This window comes from Protopterus annectens, chromosome 9.part0 (assembly GCF_019279795.1).
Source record: "Protopterus annectens isolate FY-2018-M chromosome 9.part0, PAN1.0, whole genome shotgun sequence".
NCBI lineage: Eukaryota > Metazoa > Chordata > Ceratodontiformes > Protopteridae > Protopterus > Protopterus annectens.
In genome coordinates, this window is record NC_056743.1 from 143,935,469 (window position 1) to 143,957,710 (window position 22,242).

Consider the following 22,242-nt stretch of genomic DNA (forward strand, 5'->3'; position numbering starts at 1 on the left):
TAAGTCAATAAATAAAGAGAGAGAAATAAAAAAATAATTGTGGATGTACTCTGCTTTGAATTCTGATCGTGAAGGTCTCTGTTAAGACACCAGATGTGAAAATAGTATATTTTTTGCTGTGAATTACTGCAAATGATATGTCAGACCAAATCCAAAGAGATTATTTGTTTCTTTAATATCAAAAGAAAATGTTGTAGTATGGTTATTACCAATGCATACAGATAGCATCTCAGATGTTACAATAACATAAACACTGTCCATTTCCCAAAATACATAAATAACTAACCTTTTACTCTATCCCCTTTACAAAGGGGAATCTCGCCTTCCCCCTGAGGTTGATATGGCTTCACAACAATAAAGTGCCTCCCAGGAACAGCACTATAAAGCTTCCGTTTTTGGCCCTGAAAATCCAAAGCAGATGGTGGCTCTTTTTTAGCATTGGGGCTGTAAGGAAACAAAATTAAAAATAATCACACATTGTGGTAGCTAAAAGTATGTATTACACAAATAAACTCTACTAAATGCTCTGTTGGAATATCATTTATAAAATACATTAAAGTACACAGGGAGGATATTAATTATTGTGCAAGTTAAAAAGAAACACACAACATCATAGATTTCATGATTTATCCTCTTCAAATATATTCAGAAGTATACATGCAGCTACGAAAAGCAGTTCCCTAACAGCTGGAAAAGGCTAACCATTAGTAATGGACAATTAAGCAAAGCTCACCGAGAGAATGACTGTGTAGAATTACAAAGCAGGAGCTCCATAATTAGCTTCAGAAGGTCTGAAATCCAATTACTGGATAAAAGATGCTATAACTACAGTGTTGAGATAAATGGTCACACACACATACATCTTAAAAGCAGCAAGCCATACACTGAAAATAATTTCACACGTCTCTTGTGAAATAAAATCAAATCCACTCTTTATATTAGAACTTCTAGTGTTTTAAATTTAGTAGGTGACAGTCAGAAATGAGCATGTTTTATAACTACATACAATGACCAGAAAATATTCGCCAGTTTAACCTTGTATTATAATTTATTTTTAAAATATTTTTCAAGTCTTCATGAAACAGGTAAGCAAGCTATGATGCATATAACTATACACACACACACACAAATTCCATATATATATATATATATATATATATATATATATATATATATATATATATATATATATATGGTTATGTCAGAAGCTCAAGTTTTCAGACACTTGAAATTCATATTGTTGAGACAATATTTTATTTTATCTGCTCTATTTTCTGAAAAAAAAAATTGTTTCCCGCCTTTCTGAACTAGTATAGTCCAGTTTTCAGGTTATTGCTGAATCCAGGGCTGTGTTACAAGTTTCTGTGTTGCCCATACCCTACTTTGATAGAAGGAAGTTTCTCTGTTCACCTGTGAGAGAGGGGAGCTTTGAGCAGCCTATCTGTCCCTGGAAGAGTGGTTTCAGTCCAGAAGTTAGTAGTTTATTGGCCATTTTGGGCTAATTTTGATTTTTATCTGCTCTATTTTCTGAAAAAAAAATATATATATACTTTTCCCCACCTTTCTGAATTAGTATAGCCCAGTTTTCAGGTTATTGCTGAATCCAGAGCTGTGTTACAGGTTTCTGTGTTGCCCATACATTTCTTGGATAGAAGAAAGTTTCTCTGTTCACCTGTGAGAGAGGAGAGCTTTGAGCAGCCTATCTGTCCCTGGAGGAGTGGTTTCAGCCCAGAAGTTAGTAGTTTATCGGCCATTTTGGGCTAATTTCTCTCTCTTTCACTTCCCTGCTATACAAAACTGCATTTGCATGGTTTTGCGCACCGGGCAGTGCCAGTTAGATAGAGATAAACTATTCTCAGCTCCACGAAGTGTACTCTTCAATTTTTCCCTTGGAACTAGACAAACCTTCAACTTTAGCACTCAAACCATTCATTTCACATTCAAGCACTTGCTTAAAACTTGTAGCAAGCACTAATTGACCCTAGCAGTAGACCCCCCCCTATACTGTCCTGAAGGACAAGGATCTCTATACGTCCCCACCAGCCAATCAGAAAAACAGCTTACTCTACCTATTCAGGCATGTTCAAAGGGCAGATTCAGGTGTACTCTCCAGTCCAAATGGTGAATCTGGGCAATTTGAGGCAATGCTACAACTGCCTCATGTACACAGACAACCCTCTCCTCCTACCACCAAACACTAATATATGCGAGAGAAGCAATTATACAACCAAACTGGAGGCAAAGCTCTCTCAACCCAAGACTGGAACTGACAGTCAAGAGGAAAAGGGTAATACTTGCAACACGCCACCAGTCTCACATAGACCTAATAAACCAACACCGGCAAATAACACACATGAATACATGAAAACATACTCGGAGTCTCTAAATAAAAATCTGCGAAAGCAACAGAGACCTCCAAAGCAGACACCCAAGCAACCTCCACACCCCATCACCAACCATGAAACACATACTTCACATAATCAGTGTGCCACGCAATCACAGCCCTTAAGGCAAAATAAAATACCCAACACAAATTAATAGGTGACTCTATAGTCAGGCACACTGATGTCCCACTAACTAGGCTGGACTAGGAGAAGGTTACAGTGAGCTGCCTGTCGGGTGCCAGGATCCGCCACATAACACAAGCACTCAGGTCACTCCAGAACAAGTACAAATACGACTCTGTCATTGTACATGTTGGTGTGAATGACCTCAGATGTACCTCCCTGGACTACATGAACAGAGACATGGAAGAGCTCTCTGATCATGTAGCCCAGGCCGGTATGACCCTGACTCTGAGTAGCATCCTGCCCTCACCAAGAATGATGCCACATTATAAAGAAAAAAATGATCAATTTCAACAACTGTCTAAGTTTCTGGTGTCATTCAAAGGGGATCCAGTGTCTGTCCGCCTGGGCTGACATGCTCGACAAACCACATTGCTTCACAAGAGATGGCTTGCATCTGTCACCCTTAGGCTTTTGAATACTGGCCAAGGCTCTTGCCGCCCCTATAGTGCCAAGACAAACCCACCACCATAAATAGCACAAGTAACCAAAAACTGAGGGTAATACTTTCAACACCAGAAGTCTAAACCTAAAAATGCACACACTCGAGGCATTCCTCAGTATGGAGAACATCGACATCTGTGCAGCAACAGAAACCTGGTTTAAGGCTCCTGACAGCACCCCAGCACTACTAGGTTATAACTCATACCACACACCACAGAACCAGGACAGAAACACAAAAGGCGGGGGTGTATCCATATTCATTAAGGATACCCACACCTCAGGGTTAGTGGAGCAGCACAATGCATCAGAGATCATCCATGTGCAACTAACAATGGGCAAAACTGCAATCCAAATTGTAGCTTGCTATACATCACCCACCATGACCCAGGTCCCCCATTCTGCATTTCTGTAGACACTGGGAAATATGAAGGTCCTACCAAACACCCTAATACCGGGTGATTTCAATTACCCAAACATAAACTGAGAGAACTACTCAAGTACTAACTCCTTTGCCCACCGCTTCCTAGAATTTATAAACTTGAATGCCCTGGATCAACAGCTGAACACCCCCACCAGAGGGAACAACATATTGGACCTGGTCATCACCAACATGGACGACTGGTGTTCCACACCGGAGATCAATCCCTCGCTGGTTAGGTCAGACCATAGACTAATCACTCTGGATATCCACATTCCACCCCCACCCCCAATCAGGGAAACCACCATTAAAAACTTCTCAAAAGCAAACTTCACGTTACTTAAGACTGAGATAGAAAGGTTCACAGCCCCCATGCTAAAAGACAATGCTGTCCAAGCTGCTGAAACCTTTACAAAGGCACTCTGAGCATCTGCAGGAATGAGTGTATCATGCTATCCCAAGTAAAACTAAGGCTCATTCCTCCAAGAAAAGGAAACCAGTCTGGTGGACCCCTGACATAAACAAGCTAAACAACAGAAGGAGGAAACTAGTACAGAAAAGAGTAAAATCCCAAGAAGGAAAGACATTCCTGATCAATATCAACAAGAAACTGCGATACCTCATTATATCATCCAAGGCTAGTTTTGAAAGAAAATTTGCCAATGACTCCAAAGATAACCACAAAGTGTTCTTTAGCTATGTCAAGAACCCAAGTGGAAACTCTCAGATCTGCTCTCAGTTAGTGCAGAATGGCACAAAATACACTGAAGCGACTGATATTGCCAACATTCTGGCAGACAGGTTTAGTGCAAACTTCACCCCCCTCTGACTCCTAAAAGGGCCCATAACCATACCAAAAGATTGTAGGGCCCCATCAATCATCAACACACAGGTTAAAACAGCCCCATCCAAAGCCAAAAACACAGCTTCAATGGGACCGGACGGGTTCACAGGCTGCGTCTTAAAAGAGCTCCAAAATGAACTAACCCCTCACCTAAACACATTGCTCAAACTCAGCCTCTCTACAGGCTACGTACCCACAGAGTGGCACATAGCAACAGTTATCCCACTCCACAAAGGTGGAGTCACAACGGACCCCGGGAACTATCGCCCTATAAGCCTGACTAGCCTGGTCCGCAAGGCTATGGACCGCATCATCATGGAACTCATTAACAGAGACATTCGGAACCTCCAAACCTTGGACCCTACCCAGTCTGGCTTTGTTAAGGGCAGATTATGCCTCCTAAACCTGGTGGACTACTTTGAGACATTTAACAAGGCATTAGATGAGGGAAAGGTGATCCACACAGCCTACCTAGACCTCGCAAAGGCTTTTGACACCATTCCCCAGTCTAGTATTATAGACAAGCTCACCAGCTTGAACATAAACCCCTACATCATGAGATGGGTTGCCAACTGCCTCATGGATAGAACCAACATGGTGAGAGTTGCAGGCTCTAAGTCCGACTCTAAACCAGTTACAAGTGGCATCCCACAGGACTCAGTCCTAGGACCCTTCCTGTTCGGTATATACTTCTCAGAGGTACAGACAAGCATAGGAGAACTATGGTTGACCAAGTTCACAGACGACTGCAAACTAGGGGCCATAATTGATTCTCCGGCTGATACAGACACCCTCAAGAAGGGTCTCACTGAGACAGCTACCTAGTGCCAAAATCATGGCCTCAAGCTAAATGCCAAAAAGTGCATAGTCATCCCCTTTGGAAAAAATAAAGTACCTGCGATCTACCATATAGGTGGCAGTCCCCTAAATACAGAAAATGTAATAAGGGATTGGGAGACCCAAGTAGATAGTAATCTCTCCTTTGATAATCATATTGCCAAGGTGGTTAGAAAATCCTTCTATGTGGCCCACCTAATCACAAAAATGTTCGCATCTAGAACAAAAGAGGTTATTCTGCCTCTCTACTCATCACTCATTAGACCCATCATAGAATACAACACCCCATTTGGGATGTACCTTGCAAGACACCTGCAACAGCTGGAAAGACCACAAAAGCACCTCACCAAGAGGATTACTGACCTCAAACAGATGCCCTATGCAGCCCGACTCAAGAAACTCCAGCTGTACTCGGCTGCATACCGCTTACTCAGAGGTGATCTCTGCCTGACATACAAGGCCATGTCCAACCCAGAATTAATGGACATGCTCCACCTAAAAAAAAAAAAAAAATCCCAGAGAGCCACACACTCTAAAAATATAAACCTCACCACAACGATAAATAGGACATTGGGAGGGTGGCCTAATGGCTAAGGTGTTTGCCTTGCAAACACAAGGTACAGGGTTTGAGTCTCACAAGGGATAACTGGCTAGGCTTAAAATGGCTGGCAAGCGCAATTAGCTTAGTACTAATCTATGAACCTATGAACATGCTGGAGGGATAGATTCCTGTCCCAGAGACTCCCCATGCTTTGGAACAGGATTCCAATATACATCAGGCAGAGCACCTCACTAACACTCTTCAAGAGAAACCTTGACAGGTGGATGGGAAACAGAAAATTTACCTGAGGGGTCACTGCAGTGGCTCTGCTGGACAGTGGCACAGGGAACTAAAGGCTCTGCTGGACAGAGGCACAGGGAACTAATCTAAGGGGGTGGCGAAAGCCAACACATTCTGATTAGGCTTATAAATGCCCTTGGGCAGATGGCCTAGTACTTACCTATGAACCTATAATATGATCAGGTTTCCAAAACTCAAACTTCAAAAAACAAAAATCTGTCTTCTTTCTATGTTTTTGCAGAGTGGCAAGCACCCCTGTAGCCCCATACCTACTGCAAATTACATATACCAACTCCGAGATTGCACTACAGTGGGGAAAAGGGTAAATTCCCCAATTGCACTGTACCACAATCTCCATTCAAAAGCTTCAAGTTTTTATAAACTCCATTATATCATCTCAACAACATGAATTTCAACTTTTGGAAAACTCAAGCTTCTGATATGGGCATATATATATATATATATATATATATATATATATATATATATATATATATATATATATATATATATATATATATATATATATATATATATATATATATATATATATACATATACACACACACACACACACACACACACACACACACACACACACACATATTTACTATCAAAACCTAGAAATGCACCCAGTCAAGTGATGGACCATTGAAACCAGGTTTTCCAAGATGGCTAAATATTGAACCTTACCAGACCGAAGCCTGAATATCGGTGTCTGGATGGCAATTGCAGGTCAACAAGTACCTTGTGAAAATGGTGAATATTGGATTCTTGACATCACCATGTTTCAAGATGGGGGCTGAAAAATATTTTAATTTTCACTATTCCAGTTCAACGGTATGATAACTCGACTGGGTGAATTTTGCATTTCCAGGTTTTGATAGCAAACCATATATATCTATAGCTATATATATATATATATATATATATATATATATATATATATATATATATATGATTCACTTCATAACACTGAAAGCTCAAAACACTGAAACTCAAAACACTGAAACTGAAAACATTGAAAACACATATCATACATATACTGAGTTTAAACAACATAAATCTCAGCACTTTCCACAAAGTGTAAGCAGGGGGGCAAGCCCCTCTGTGCCCCCCCCACATCCCGTGCTACCTATATCAACTCCAAGATTGCACTTCACTACACTAATCTTGGAAGTTGATGTATTTAAGTAGCATGGGGTGTGGGGGGTGCAAGGGGGCTTTCCCCCCTGCTTACACTTGATGGAAAGTGCTATGATTTATGTTGTTTAAACTCAGTATATGTATGATACATGTTTTCAGTGTTTTGAAGTTTCATTGTTTTGGTCTTCTATATTATGAAGTTTTCTCATTTACAGTGTTTAGAGTTTATGTTACGAAGTGTATATATATATATATATATATATATATATATATATATAAATATATATATATATATATATACACATAGGTCTACTTCAGTGCATCGAATTTACACTTACCTTAATTGCAGATTCTAGCAGTGACAACACCGAAATTTCAATAAACTAAACCTGATCATCACATATTTATTTATTTTTTTTTTACAGGGAATGGAGACACTTGCCCAACATGGGGAAATGGGTCCCTTTCCCCACTGTAGTGTGATCCCAGAGATGGCTATATTTACTTAAAGGGGAGTAGGTGGGTTTGACCATTGACATACTTCAGTGTGTTATTTTGTTAAATGTTGGTCGTGTCTTCCTTCTCTGTAAAAAAAACTTCGGTAATGTGAAGGTTCAGTTTATTGCAATTTCAGTGTTGTCATCACAGTAATTTGCAGTTCAGTTAAGTGTAAATTCGGTCTACCAAATTAGACCCATATATGTGCATGTGTGCACCCGCGCGTGTGTGTCACTATACGTATCTCTCGATATCTATCTATATGTGTGTACATATATATATATATATATATATATATATATATATATATAGATATATATATAAGTGCTCACACAAACAGAAGACACAGATATACTATTTTCTTGGTCAGTCCAATGGGTCACACCCATCTTCAGTACGGCCTGGGAAAAAACATCCCAGTGTGTGGACAAAATGAAAGAAAAAGAGAGGAAAAACGACTAACAACTGAATGATCAAGAAATTCATTTTATGTTAAGATATGCAACTGCTGGGCTTCATATTGGTCACTGCTGCAGTATCCTTAGTTATATAGGTTTTATCCATCCAAGGATACAACAGCTGGCTAGCTTCCAAGGTCTAGGGGCACCTTCCACAGGCCCATACCTTCCAGCAGCTCATGTTGAGCTGACTAAAAGACAATTTTGGGTGTGAAGCTCTTCAGAGATTTTCTGCCACTGAAGAGTACGCTACTCTGCAGCTTTCAAAAATTGATGGTTGGCTTGTGCTTTCCGCTGCTGAGCAGGTAAGTTCCCTTTGGGTGCGGACTTCCATCTCCTTATATTTACTGATGTTTTATTACTTTTCTTTTCAGGAAAGTTATTTTGAAGCTAGCAGTGTTGTGTTTAAATGGACTATCTTAAGACTGTAATGCACTTTAAAACAGAGTACTCATTTTTGTTGTTCATTTAATAGTAATGTAAACTGAATATATGTTTTCCATTGAATCTATTTTGCCATTGTGGGACTATGATAGTGTTTGAAAGTGTTTTTAATATGTTTTTTTTTTCCTCTCAAAAAAGTAACTTTTGTGGACTGGTACCTTTACTGGCATTTGCTGCTGTTCTTCTACAGGGGAACACACCGTTTTAGCCTTGAATATGGATCTGATTGCCAATACCACAATCAGACTTTCTTTCAGCCATTTAAAAAAAAAAAAAAAGAAAATGTTCATCCAACACCCACTGCCACAACAGCAGTTTAGCAACTTGGCTCAACTGCAGGTGGGTGAATCTGCGTGGCCATTTGCTGTACATCAGGCCACTCTTTTACCTGGGATCCTTCTGGTGTAGCAGCTAAAGTCATCGTGGATTTGGGATTAGTCACATCCTCTGTGGCTGTTGGGGTCCCTTCAGTGGGTAAGGGAGATCCACTATCGTTGGTGCTAGCAGAGAGAACAGTGAAGGCTTGTCTGTTGTGTCAGAATGCTGTGCCCATCCCTGGGAAGCAGCAGCTGCTGTTCATGACACGGTTGGCCTCATTTTTGCTGTCAAAAAGAAACAGAAAACCTAGCATCATTCTTTTTTTTTTTTTTGGCTAGTAGTAGTTTACTGGGCTTGGCTCAAAGTTTAATTAAGTCTATTCATCCATGTTATGTTGTTTCTGGTAAAAGGAAGAGGGATGATTTTTTTCTTAAAGAGATTCAAGATTCTGAAGTTAAACTAGAAGACGGAACACATTCAGGACTTTGTACTGAAATTTCTGATTTAGACTCAGAGAAGAGCACAGCTTCTGAATCTTCCTGTGGATGTTTCTCTGACAGTGTTTTCAGTGGGAGAACAATGAGGTTTTCCAATCCCACATAAAATACGTTAAGCTGTCATATGGGAAAAAAGGAGAAAAGATATAAAAAAAATGGAGGCCAGTTATAATAAATAAATAATGAAAATATTACAACTGAAGTTTGAGAAGGTTATACACAAAGGAATGTTACTCAACATATGACCTGAAAGGTAGAAGTTGTCACAAATTGTTGACTGTTGTAAAGGAGGCAGCAGTTTGCACACTACATGAAGGGGTTGGTACCAAGGCAATAGTGGGAGATGAATCAAGGCATTTAGCTATGTGAGTTATAAATGTTTATGGGAAGTTTTGATGCAATATGGGCTTAAATATAAAATGGTGAACTTATTAAAGACTATTATTGTTATTATTATTAACAACAACAGTGTTTGAGTAGTGGTTAATGGATGGTTTACTGAGTAGGTCTGTGGGAAGACAGAAGTAAGATAGGGCCTGTCCTGTGAGTAGTGTATTATTTTCTTTAGTGAAGAATGCTGCTGTTTGTGTTTTGGGCTGTATGTTTGGGTGAGGGCTATAAAGACTTCAGAATTATGTAGAGATTCTTAACTTATAATACAATGTCAGTGTTATAGTTATTGCTAAATGAAAGATGGATAAACATTATTTTATTAAATGATACTTTAAACAAAATTGGATTACAGTTGAATAAAGAGAATGTAAGGATTGAGATAATTAAAATTGAAGACATTTTCTTTTCTGGTAAAAAAAAAAACTGAGTCACTGGGAATAGTCTTTCATAAACTGAAAGCAGTAAAGAAACAGTGGGAAGCAGTGAGAAAAAACATGAAAGATATAACCTAAATGCTTTTCAAGAAAACAGTTATTTAAAAAGAAAGAATGTTTGACTAATTCCGTTATATTAGGTAGGTTAGGTTTTACAAGAAATGTATAAATGTGTAAAGTGGAAAAGAAACAGAAACAAGGTAGTTGGTATTCATTGTCATATTAGGGATCAAGACTGAACCCAGTAAAAATGAGAATTCTATACTTGGAAGAAAACGTATGGTTAGGATCATACTTTTCAACTGTACCAAATTCCTCAGTATTCCCTCTTCTGGGGATCAAAATAAATAGGGTGCCATGAATTCCTGAGTGGCCTCTTCAAATCCTGATTTTATTTTTTTCATATTTTTAGGTAGTACTGATAGCATCACACATCAACGGCATATTCCACAATGTCATCAACGTACATGAGCATGCACAATGACAACATTGTGAGACAGTATAGCAATGGCTAACTGCCACTCGGAGTCAGAAAACAACAGTTATTCACAGCCACAATTTCCGGCAAGCTGTCTCTGTACTTGTGGTTTGCAATAGAGCAGTTATAGTGGTGCAGTAATGAGTTGGATGTGTTAGGTAAATCCATGATTCCAAGGCATTAAATAGTTTTCTAATTTAAATCCTTTAAGTAGTTTGAGTACAGAGGCTGATCCAGAGTTTTCATACATCAACTACTAAGCAGACTTTATGCAAGGGATTAGGCTAAAGTATTGTTTGGGTAGCGTGACAATTGGTAGCAAAGTTTTCCTAGGAGGAACTTGCATGACTGCTGGGAATGAGTGATTAGTTTTGCCTCTGTTAGTGTTGCTGACTGTGACCGTCTTTAGTGCTGGATACGAGGCATTTATTATTAGTTTTGGTACTGGCCAAGGCATTCACCACCAGTGTTTCAGTCAGACAGGGAGCATGGCTAAAGGAAAAATTGTACAAAGCAGAGTATGCTAAGTGCAGACTGGCTTCTTGTAAAAAATGCAGAGAACATTTCTAAGGATGCTCTCAGGGTGGCTATAATGATGCATGTATGATAAACAGTGCAGGCACGAGCATACTTTATTGCTGCTAACTGTACTTTATACATACACGTTTTTCTTGGAGGTGTGAAATATGAAGATTTTCAACATGTGCAAGTTAAGTGTTTAGAACAAATGTAACAGAAGTTTAATTACATCATAAGTCTTGCAAGAGTTGACTTCTACTTGGGTCCTTTTATGTGTGCCCCACATTCAATACTGAGATTAATTTTTATTTCACTTTATACTTTGGCTCTCACCGGGTAACTACTGACTGAATAATCTGGAATCACATCTAAGATGAGTGGGAGTGACTCTTCTGAGCAACACAAGTGCATTGAGGCCACGTTATGATGTCTTATGCTTTGCATGAAACCATTTCCGTTGGGGGTAGAGCGAGGCGCTATCCAGAACTGATAACTAATAGTGATGACGGCATTATTTTATTTATTTTAATTACAAAATGTTGGGTTCTTGTTCCTTTGGCTTTGGGAAGTACTGCATCTTGGCTTTTGTTTGTGTATCCTTTCAGTTGTATTGATTGCATTTGCTCATAATGTTGTACAGGTTAACACCGTTCCAGCTGTTCAAAGTGAGACATTGCTTAGTGCATTGCGATACTTGCATTTTCTGTGTTAGACAGTGATACATTTTCAGATTATAGATGGGATGAATGCTAACTAGAACTATGTACAGTTTTGGGATGTTGGTTTATTTTGTCACACTAAACATTTTCTTTGTTTAGGTTGAGATGAAAGACTGTTTTTGATTATTGGATGTTACAACTTACTAATTTAGTTTCTGGTATCCATTGTAGTCTGGAATGATTATTGAAATTCCAGGCAAATTATTCTGCTAATGAATGTCTTATTCTATACAACCTCAGTGCAGTTGGAATATGGTTTTGTTTTACAGAAAACAACCACCTTATATGTGGAATAAACATGTAAGTAATTATTTCTTTGAAGAAATGAACAAATTTGCATATTATGGCTTTAGAGACAGTGAAAGTGCTTGTATTACATTACGGAGGGTACTAGCCTGGGTAATGTAAAACCATGGAATATTTCTCTTCCTTATTAAATGAAGGGAGATGGAAAATCTTGGGATTTCCACAGGCCATAAACTTAAGATGACTAGTAAAGAAAGGTGTTTGTAGTAAGAGATGGAGTTGTGAAGAGGACAAAGAGGAAGTGAAAAACGAAAAGATCAACCACATAATCCTTTCATGCAGTAAAAAGTGGAAACTTATTCAGTGCTGGGTACATTTAATAAGACCTTTTAGTAAGATAATACATGGAATGTAAAATAATATATAGAAGACGTAAAAACTGACATTTTAGCACTAAAATCTAACGGTAGATTACAACTGAAACAATGCACTTGTTACACAGAGCTTTAATACTTTTAATTCTCTCTCTGACAGATTGATCAGAGAGGAGACTTATGGTTGTATAGAGAGAGTGCAACTGTCTGCATTTGTTTATACATACATACGTTTGTGTGTGTGTGTGTGTGTGTATATATATATATATATATATATATATATATATATATATATATATACACACACACACACACACACACACACACACACACACACACACACACACACACACACACACACACGTCTGTCTTACCATTGCAGTGAGTGCAATTCGTGTAGTTATACGTGGAGCAGCAGCAAAATTAATTAGGGATGAAGGCCCCTAGTCAGGTTCAGTCATTATTTACTTGCCCACTTAGGTGCTACAATAAAAAAAATGTTTTTCAAAGAATAAAAAAGCCTATAAATGTGATTTGTGTTTAGGGCTTTTTGTTACAAATCACAACTGTTACAATTTCAGTGACACATCTAAGGATGTTTCTGAATATTTAGGAATTAGCTGCATGCTCCTGCATTTGAAATTATTGTTCTGGTTATAGATTGTGTCATTTAATATTTTGTTTTGCAATTTGCACTTGAATGCTAGTATCCCACAATTCCATTGAAGTGGGTGGGATTACATAATTATGTATGCAAATTTCGTATTAATCAGCACCCAGGTTTTTGGCCAGTTGTACCTACTTTTTATGGGCCTTTGTCCAGATTTTTGATGTTTCCAGGTACAGAGGTATGGTTAGGATTAATACATTCTATTGCATATTGGTATGTTTAAATATACAGTAAACATAAAAAAGTAAAAATGCAGAAACACACCTAAAAACTATGGTCCTCAAAAAAGCAAGCTGCAAGTCCATAGTCATTTACTTAAAGTTTAATGTGATAAGAGCCTTCATCTACAGAATTAAAATCTGGTGAAGCCTTTTAATTCTGTGCATGATAGCACTAATCACATTACCTTTAAATAAATGACAGTGGACTTGCAGTTTGCTATCTTTGTACATATACGGAGTGTTGAGATGTAGAAAGACAGAAAACAACTGGATTGCAAAAGCTTTTGAAGTTAAGTATGGCATATTTTTGGGCTGAAGTGGAAGTTAGAAAAATGGGGACAAGTTTATGAATGAAGAAGTTTAAGAACACTAGAAAACAACATTTATTATAGAAAATAAATAACCAAGAATTGGAAAAAAATTGGAAGAATGTTGTCATAAGTTTTTGTTTCATTTTTATTTATTTTTGGGAAGGTTTGGAAAATGAGGTCGTTGACGCTATAAAGAAATGAAGGTCAAGATATTGGTGTGTTAGGATGTCAGGATTTTTTGTGGAGACTTATCAATGAAACATTTTGAAGCAAAATGAAGTATTTTATTTAAGAGAATTGCGATAGGCTGTGTACATCTTGTAATCAAATAGAAATAGAAGAATATGATTTTAGAATATTAAAGGCAAAATATTTTCCCTAAGTTCAGCTCAGAAATTCTAAAATGAGTCATGCTTCATTAATTTTTGAACACTGAGAAGCTTAACTTCAAAAAGTATAAAAATATAAATTTCTTCACCTCCAGCACCATCCAAGTGGAGGTTAGAAATAGCAACTCAAAGTTCACACTGCTATGTAGAAAAGTGAAAAAATCAGTGACATCCACAAGCAGCTTGAACAATACAAGAGCATTCAGATTTTTAAAATAAAAGAAATTAAAAGCAGCTATGAAAATGTCTTTCAAAATATTTTTCTTTTTTATTTTAAATTTTCTTCCTTAGTGATTAGTATTATTTGTTTCTGTATCTTAAGATGTGATTTTTATGAGATGCCAGTAACAAGTAGTTGCCAGCTGGACAAGAAATTATCTATAGTCATCTTGTCTGATTATTTAGGGATGTTGTAATATGTGTTTTTGTCCATTGCAACATATCAGAACATCAAGAAATATTCATATTACTGAGAATATTGACAGAACAATATCAACACTGTATGGCCACTTTAGCTTTCATAGTAAAAAGTCATTTTGGATTAACAAAGTATTTAAATAGTACAGTTTACTGAAAGTCAAAAAACGAATGTTACTTTAATTGCACTATACGACATAACTTGAAACATTGTGCCTAAAATATATACCAAGAGGAGCTTAAAATCCAACTTGCAGTACTGTATCATTCTCTTTTTTAGCACTGTAGGACCAGCTCTACCACAAAGATCTGTGGCATGCTTGACCATAGACCATAGCAATCCTGTGTGCTCACATCCCTCACTTTGAAACTCAAGGACATTCCACCTAACCCGAGTGCAAAGTGTCATAAATATTCAACAGCAGTGCAGTGTCTCCAGCTAATAGAATTTACCACTGCAATGTGAAACTCACTTCCTGAATTCCATCTTTATTCCTTTAACTTCATTTTGCCAAACTAAAATCTGAAATAACAAGGATTAGTGCACTTCCAGCTTGGTTACTTAGACATAACCCGTGCTACAAACACCTACACATTACTGACATAGGAGTAATCCTATACCTTATGAATCCTTACAGCTACATCTATCCTTTATATCTCACACCCTGAGTTATGGTCTGGTACTCATTTAACTGGATATGCTATTGGGCAAGTTCCTGTCTTCTGTTAACTTTATCCAGTTTCCCAATAAGCTGGCTTTCCTACAAAAACTGCAGCATTGATAAAGTGAGTGACGTAAGGGGGATTTGTAGAGGCCTAGTATAAGCTCGGTGTGAGTGTATAGATCACCTCCACCCAGTTTAACAAACTAGTGGCAATAGAATGTTTTATACCAGGTCTGCAGTTCTAAAAGTAATATCACTATGCGATTCCTATGAAAACTAGTGACTAAACTATTCCTCAGCAAATACAAAGGGAATAAGTGCATATTTATCAATGTGTTAAAAAAAGTAAAAACAGTATGCCTGATTTGCAGATTCTGCCAAAACACAAGAGTCCATATTTCTCTGGCAAGAACCAAACAAAGTAAAGCATACCCAGAACTTATTCTCAAGCTTGGGTTCCATATGCAACTTAACAATTCATCTAGCTCTTAATCTCTGAAGTGACATTCAGTCCTACCAATCTTAAGTTCTGAGTGCCATCATCAAGGGGTGCATGATCCCATAAGATGTCTGAAACCAAAAGTTCTTCACAGGAATAAGTTGCTATGGTTATCCGTGTCTTACTAAGGAATAAGAAAATCAATGTAGCACAACTAGAAGAGAGACAAAGAATCTATGCCTACAGTGATCCCCACAATATGCATCCAGGATGATGCAAAAAAGTTGTACAATGTAAAAAGTGCACAAACTGATTGAGCAGTTCATTTACCTTTAGAATCTAGAGCTTCTCTGATTCTCTGCAACTGATTGTTAGCATGTGGTCTTTATCCTCATAAATAGTTGTATGACAACTTGCTAATTTTAAGTGAACAGGAGTATTAAGCAAGAGAGGATGTGTCTAGCAATACAAGAGAAAACATGATTATGATGGTAGAATTTCTGAGCAGTACCATCAAATTCAATTTTACATGTGTGCACAAATGCACCAATATTAAGAACATATTGGCTTAGATTTAGATACATTAGATTTAGTAGTTCACATCCATTATATCAAAAAAAGAGCATAGTCAAGGGACAATATGTTCGAGCTTGTCGCATGACTTCTTGGGAAGTAAATTTTTTGGAAGTGTGTGACAAACTCAGGGAAATGTTCCTGCAGAGGGAATACCCTCTGGAATTAATAATGGATATACAAAGGAAGGTATGTGACAACAGACAAGGGAATTTTAAACCTGTTTTAGGGACCGGACTAATGCAAACTACAGTACCAACAGGTCCAGAGCAAGGTGAAGCAGGATTTACATATAATAATATGTTCATTACCAATTTTAGTGCCAATGCCTACACTATAAGAAATATAGTTGAAAGTGAATGGGCTAAATTTAATGAATATACGGATTTACCAAATTTAAAAGGGAAGACCATTAAAACAGTTTTTCAAAAGGGGTTTAATATAAAGTACTTATTAGAAGGTAACAACTCCCCTTCCATATTTTCCAATAAATCTAAGAAACAAATAAATGCGGGGCATGCCCACAATGTAAATATATTCTTCAACAACAGGAAGTATTTATAACAGCTAGGAAGAAATGGATAGAGGCTTATAATTATTCCAACTGCAATTCTCAGGGGATAGTTTATGTAGCTCTATGTAAAGAGTGTGAAGGATTTTATATAAACAAGACTGAGAGAACCCTCAAACGTAGGATATATGAACATATGAATGATATCCAGAAGGGCAATCCTAGAAATGCCCTATTCAAACACACTCTTTGATGCCCCCAAGCAAAACACCATTTCTTTGTGGTAGAAATGGTGTCTAGGGAATCGAGGGGAGGCCCCTGGGAAACTAGGTAGGAATTTAGAGACATACTGGCAAGTAATATTTGAAGCTAACAAATACCCGGGTATGAATGAATATATTTCTATTGTTCCCTTGCTTAAACTTAGAACAGTGAAATTGTGAAATAGGCATTAAGCAAAATATACACTTTATATATTTTTTGTATAATTTTCAGTACTGTATTCTAATGGCAGTTTATATGATAATACAGTTTTATTTATCTGTTCAGTTTATATTTAAACATGAAATGAATTGGTATTTATCAGTAATATATTTTCTATTTGGTTTTAAACTCTTACTATGAAAGAGATGATTTTAACATTGTATTTAACTGTATGATAGAATGTTTCTTTAAATATTAATTGATTTGTTGATTCAATTGATTACTTGAAAGGTTACAAAAAGGAAGGTGTATGCTCAGAAGATTTTTTCATCTGATGAAGTTTGAGTGTTACTCTTACGAAAACGTGTGGTGATATTTAGCAACGTTAATGTATTAACAGTGAAAACGTGTTGTGGCAGTTTTCTACATTAAAACTTGGTTTTAACTGGAAGCTTCATTCCCAGTTTATTATTCACAGGAAATGTGTCGTGGCAGTTTCTTGGTTGTATTTGGAACTCAGCTGTGGCTTGCTGCACTTGGTGACTGGTTTGTGTTGTTTTTTGTTATCTTTAATATAGACTTTTTGTACACAATGCTATACTTTTATTAGCTAATCTATGCATATTTCAGTATGTCACTGCATACATTTTAGTTAATTTTTCTATAGACATTTTTGTTTAATGTTATACAAGATTTTGACACTGTTTAAATTGTTTATTTTTATATTATTTTTTCTTTCTTGTTCTGCTTTCAATTTATGTAGATTTTTGTTGAATGTTGAGCAGCTCCTTATTCCATCCCTTAGTTGAATAATTTGACCATTTCTTCATTTTCTCAAAAATACAAATTTTATGTGAATCCCAAAGTATTTTTATTAACATCATTTTTGTCATTATAATTAAGGAATTCCTCAATTTGTTTTATAACACGCACTAATTTATTTGAGTCATATAACCAGCTATCCTATGAATTAATTGATATTTCATATTATCCACTGCAATATTCATGAACAGGGCAGTATGATCTGATAAGGGACATAAAATAGTTTTAAAATTGACACTTTTTCAAACATATCTGTAGAAAAATACTTCATCAATACATGTTTTTGTGCCATAGTCATACAAATAATGGGTAAAATAAATTGAATCATTATTGGCAACGTTTGCTACATCTTTATTATTATTACTGGATCATTTTCTTTAATAATTTTGCTATTCTCCCTTTATTTAAAATTCTCCTTTTTGGCAACAGTATCCTTTTCTGCATTAATACAATTTAAATCTTCTAATGAGAAGATTCCACCCTTACAAGCATCCTGCAATAATTCTAAATGATTTCTTGCTATACTAACTGACAGACCTAGTATTGAATAAAAGTTAGCTAATGTACATAATTTATATCACATACAATATTGTCTATAGTGTACATACTCCTAGTGTCAAACATGGTACAGGAATTTTTTGGAATTAATTGTAATTACTTCTAAAGAATGGCAGTGTTTCTCTTTTCCACAGCATTAAAAAGCAATTTCATATCCAAATTTACTCGGGTCTATATGTTCGAAGTTTGAAAACCTTGAACGTTAAATAATCAAATTTAAATATTAAAAGTTTCAAACATTCAATATATAATAAAAAACAAACAGAACTTACTTGACTACTGTAGGCGGGGGGGGGGCAATCTCCCCTTGCACCCCCCACACCTCCCACTCTTTAAATATGTCAACTCTGAGACTGCATTATACTGCAAATTTCCCTCACTGCACTGTAGTGCGGTCTCGGAGTTGGTATATTTAAATAGCGGGGGTGTGGGGGCACAGCCTCCCATGTGGGGGTGGAGGGGGGGGTTGCCTCCCTTCCTACAGCTGTTAGTTTTGGGTATTTTTTTTTTTTACATATGTTCGAAATTTTATAACTTCAAACTTTTAAATTCGATAGTTTAATATTTGAAGTTATAAAACTTCGAACATATGATATAGACCCATTTACTCAATAAATATACATGTTCATTTAAATGTTTCTTGCAAATACCAATAATAACTCAATTTCTTTTCAGACATGTTATTAATGCCTTCCTTTTATTGCTTCTATTTAGTCCATTAATATAAATGGAAATTAATTTAATTGTATTTTGTCACTGAATTATGGAATGACATTTAGAATATCACCTGTATCATTTTAACTCCTCAGACTATTCAAATAATTCATTCTATACAGTATGTAAATTGTTATAATCTACAACTAGTTTCAATATTAATACCTATATACTTTAAGACTCCCAAGTTATATAACAAGCACTCCTATATTTAATTAACCTTCAACAAAAATACATTCTAATTTACCATTTCCAAAATAATTGAAGTAAACATCACATATTTACATGCAGCAGCTGGAAAGACCACAGAGGTTCCTCACCAGGAGAATCTAGGGCCTCAAACTTCTACCATACACAGGCTAAAAGCCCTATCCCTCTAGTCAGTTTCATACAGACTCCTCAGAGGTGACTTCTGTATGGTGTGCAAGGCAATCATGGACCCCACCCTGATGGGACTGGTGCAGATCCACAAGTCAAACTCTAGTTGAGTAACCCACATGTGTGGCCTCAACTTGGTCTATGATATCAACAAGACTTGTTGGTGGGAGAGATGTGTATCCCAGAGACTCCCCCATCTATGGGATAGGCTCCATCTCCACATCAAGCAGAGTACCTCTTGACCTCTTTTTAAGTGCAACCTGGATAACTGGATGGGAAACAGAAAATATACCACTGGGATTCCACCCATGTCCCTGTTGGACAGGGTCATTGCATGATGATTTGTCTAAACATGGGCTAAACACTTGGCTAGGTGTATAAGGGCCTCAGAGCCAATAGCCTAGTAGTCTATGACCCTATATAGTATTTCCTTATGCATCAATGAAACAAATGTGTTGATTTCAGTAGTAACTTTAATATAACATATTTAATATCATATTACCTTATATGAAAAATATACATGTATTAAAACAATTCTACAATCTCTTATTGCATAGATATTATATTGTAGATTCCTAAAAGTAAATCTCCCTTTCAGCATATATCTCTTCAATAATGTGAGTTTGTATATCCAGTGTGGTGGGAATCCTACTTACATGCAGTCTTTGCAACCTCAAGGATGTATATTTTAAAACAGTTACATTATGTAGTGCACTTTTATCTTCTACTTCTGCCCTTTAAATTAAGAAAATAGTCCATTAAATTGGTGATTGTGTACTTCCTACATGAATGTAGAACCTGAAAAAGAATTTATAATAAAATGTAACTGCAACGTCTACATGGCTTGATAATGCACAATTTTGAACAGAAGTCCTGCACATCCTTAGCTACAAGTACCAGTTCATACCATGTAGACCCACTTAACTGGAGTGCCTTTTCCATGAAGGACCCACTTAGTATAGTACCAAAGTAGATATATGCCAACTTGTTTGTTACTATCTGGTGTACAAATGATATATGAATTTGGGTAATATACTTTGGAAAAATACATGAATTATTTGCATTGAAATTCCTATATCTGAATGTTTTTCCTCACTCAAAGGATACACAGGATCAAGAAATCCTAGATCAATTACTGTTATCTTTATTCCTACAGAAATATGTCCTTATTTAATTTAATAAAACTTTGATTAGTCATTCAACAGGCCACTACATGGTATTGTAACTGAAGAAATAACTAATAGTGGTTAAGTGGAATGGAAATACACATTTCATATATGTAATCTTTTTTATTGATTTTGTTGAATAATATAGAGAGTCAATTTCACCTACCATCAGCAAGTGTAATAAAAAGCCCATCACCTATTTTGTATAGTATGTATTGCAATGCAATTTGAACCTGTAATACATTATTAAACAATAGCTTACTGCACAATTTGTCAAAAACAATGAATTATAGCCTGTTTGCTTAACACTAAAACACTGAATGGGTAAAATCACACTCAACCTCTCTCACCTCATATACTATAATGGACTTATTGGTGAAGCAACTCAGACCAACTTGCAAAATGTTTAGTGAGTTGCCTGTTCTGTGCACTCATTTGACTAAGCTGATTTTAGATAAGTAATATATTAATATTTTCTAAATTTAATGTGCAACTTAGTCCTGATGTTTGCATATTCTACTGGAATGAAATCTGAAAATGTGCACATATTAACCATTAAGAAATGTTAATATATCTAATTTCCACATCATATTTCACCCTAGAGATTTAGACTTCCATATTTCTAGTTATAAAATACCTAAGAAAATATATAATGCAGTTCATTATATTTTCTTATTTTTTGAAAAATCATAAATCCACCTATTATCTCACCTATTTGGGTGACTACATGTATACAGCTCTCTTTTGTAGCTACTTCCTTGCACATGGTAACTTTTGTAGAAACTTCAAGTACATTGCTGAATATTAGTCAGGTAAGTATGTAAACAAAGTATATTAAAACAGGAGAAATCAACATGTCAATAAACATTGCAAGTATGATTTTAAAAAATCCTACATTTCTCTGTTCAAAGACTAACAAAATAAAATGTTAAAATTTTGACATTTAACAGGTTTTCTAGATTCTGTAAAAATATCTCTAACTTCCTCCATTCTCAGTATATCATATGAGCATTTGTCATTTCAAAAATAAGCAACAGATGCTGTTCACAAAAACAATATGCATGTAAATTGCAGGTTTCAGCATTGAAGATTTACATACACTACACTAAACGAATGTAGTCAATGCACTGAATAATGGCTTTGTCAAGACTATACTAATGTTGACACCCAAGAAGTTCAAGAATCCAAAGCTAAATCTCTTACGGTTAGCCAAATTTCCCTCAGTATACAAGGTGATTATAAATATAACCACTTGTCTACAACAATAGTATAATCTTATTTTGGTATAATATATAGTTGCAGATCATTACACTTACGTTAACAATATTCAATTTAATTTTAAATTCTTACTTTGTACTCCTTAGTTCAAAACAGTCTCATTTAATTCAGACGCTACTATTAGAACATAGAACAACATATATCCCATCTAAATAAATGTAAACAAAACTTGAGGTTAGATTGTTTGAGTTATTAAGTTCCTATATTTTTGGTAAAGTTCCACTTAGCAGGA

At 36.2% G+C, this 22,242-nt stretch overlaps 1 protein-coding gene across 1 annotated transcript in view; it reads right to left on the reverse strand.

Annotated features, from left to right (window-relative positions):
• LOC122810502 (SH3 and multiple ankyrin repeat domains protein 1-like) overlaps nt 1–22,242 on the reverse strand; it is a 4,213,494-nt gene that overhangs the window by 1,427,776 nt on the left and 2,763,476 nt on the right. Inside the window, exon 13 of the mRNA XM_044082083.1 lies at nt 287–444. Within this exon, the coding sequence (XP_043938018.1) occupies nt 287–444 (158 nt within the window). The remainder of the gene's footprint in view (nt 1–286; nt 445–22,242) is intronic.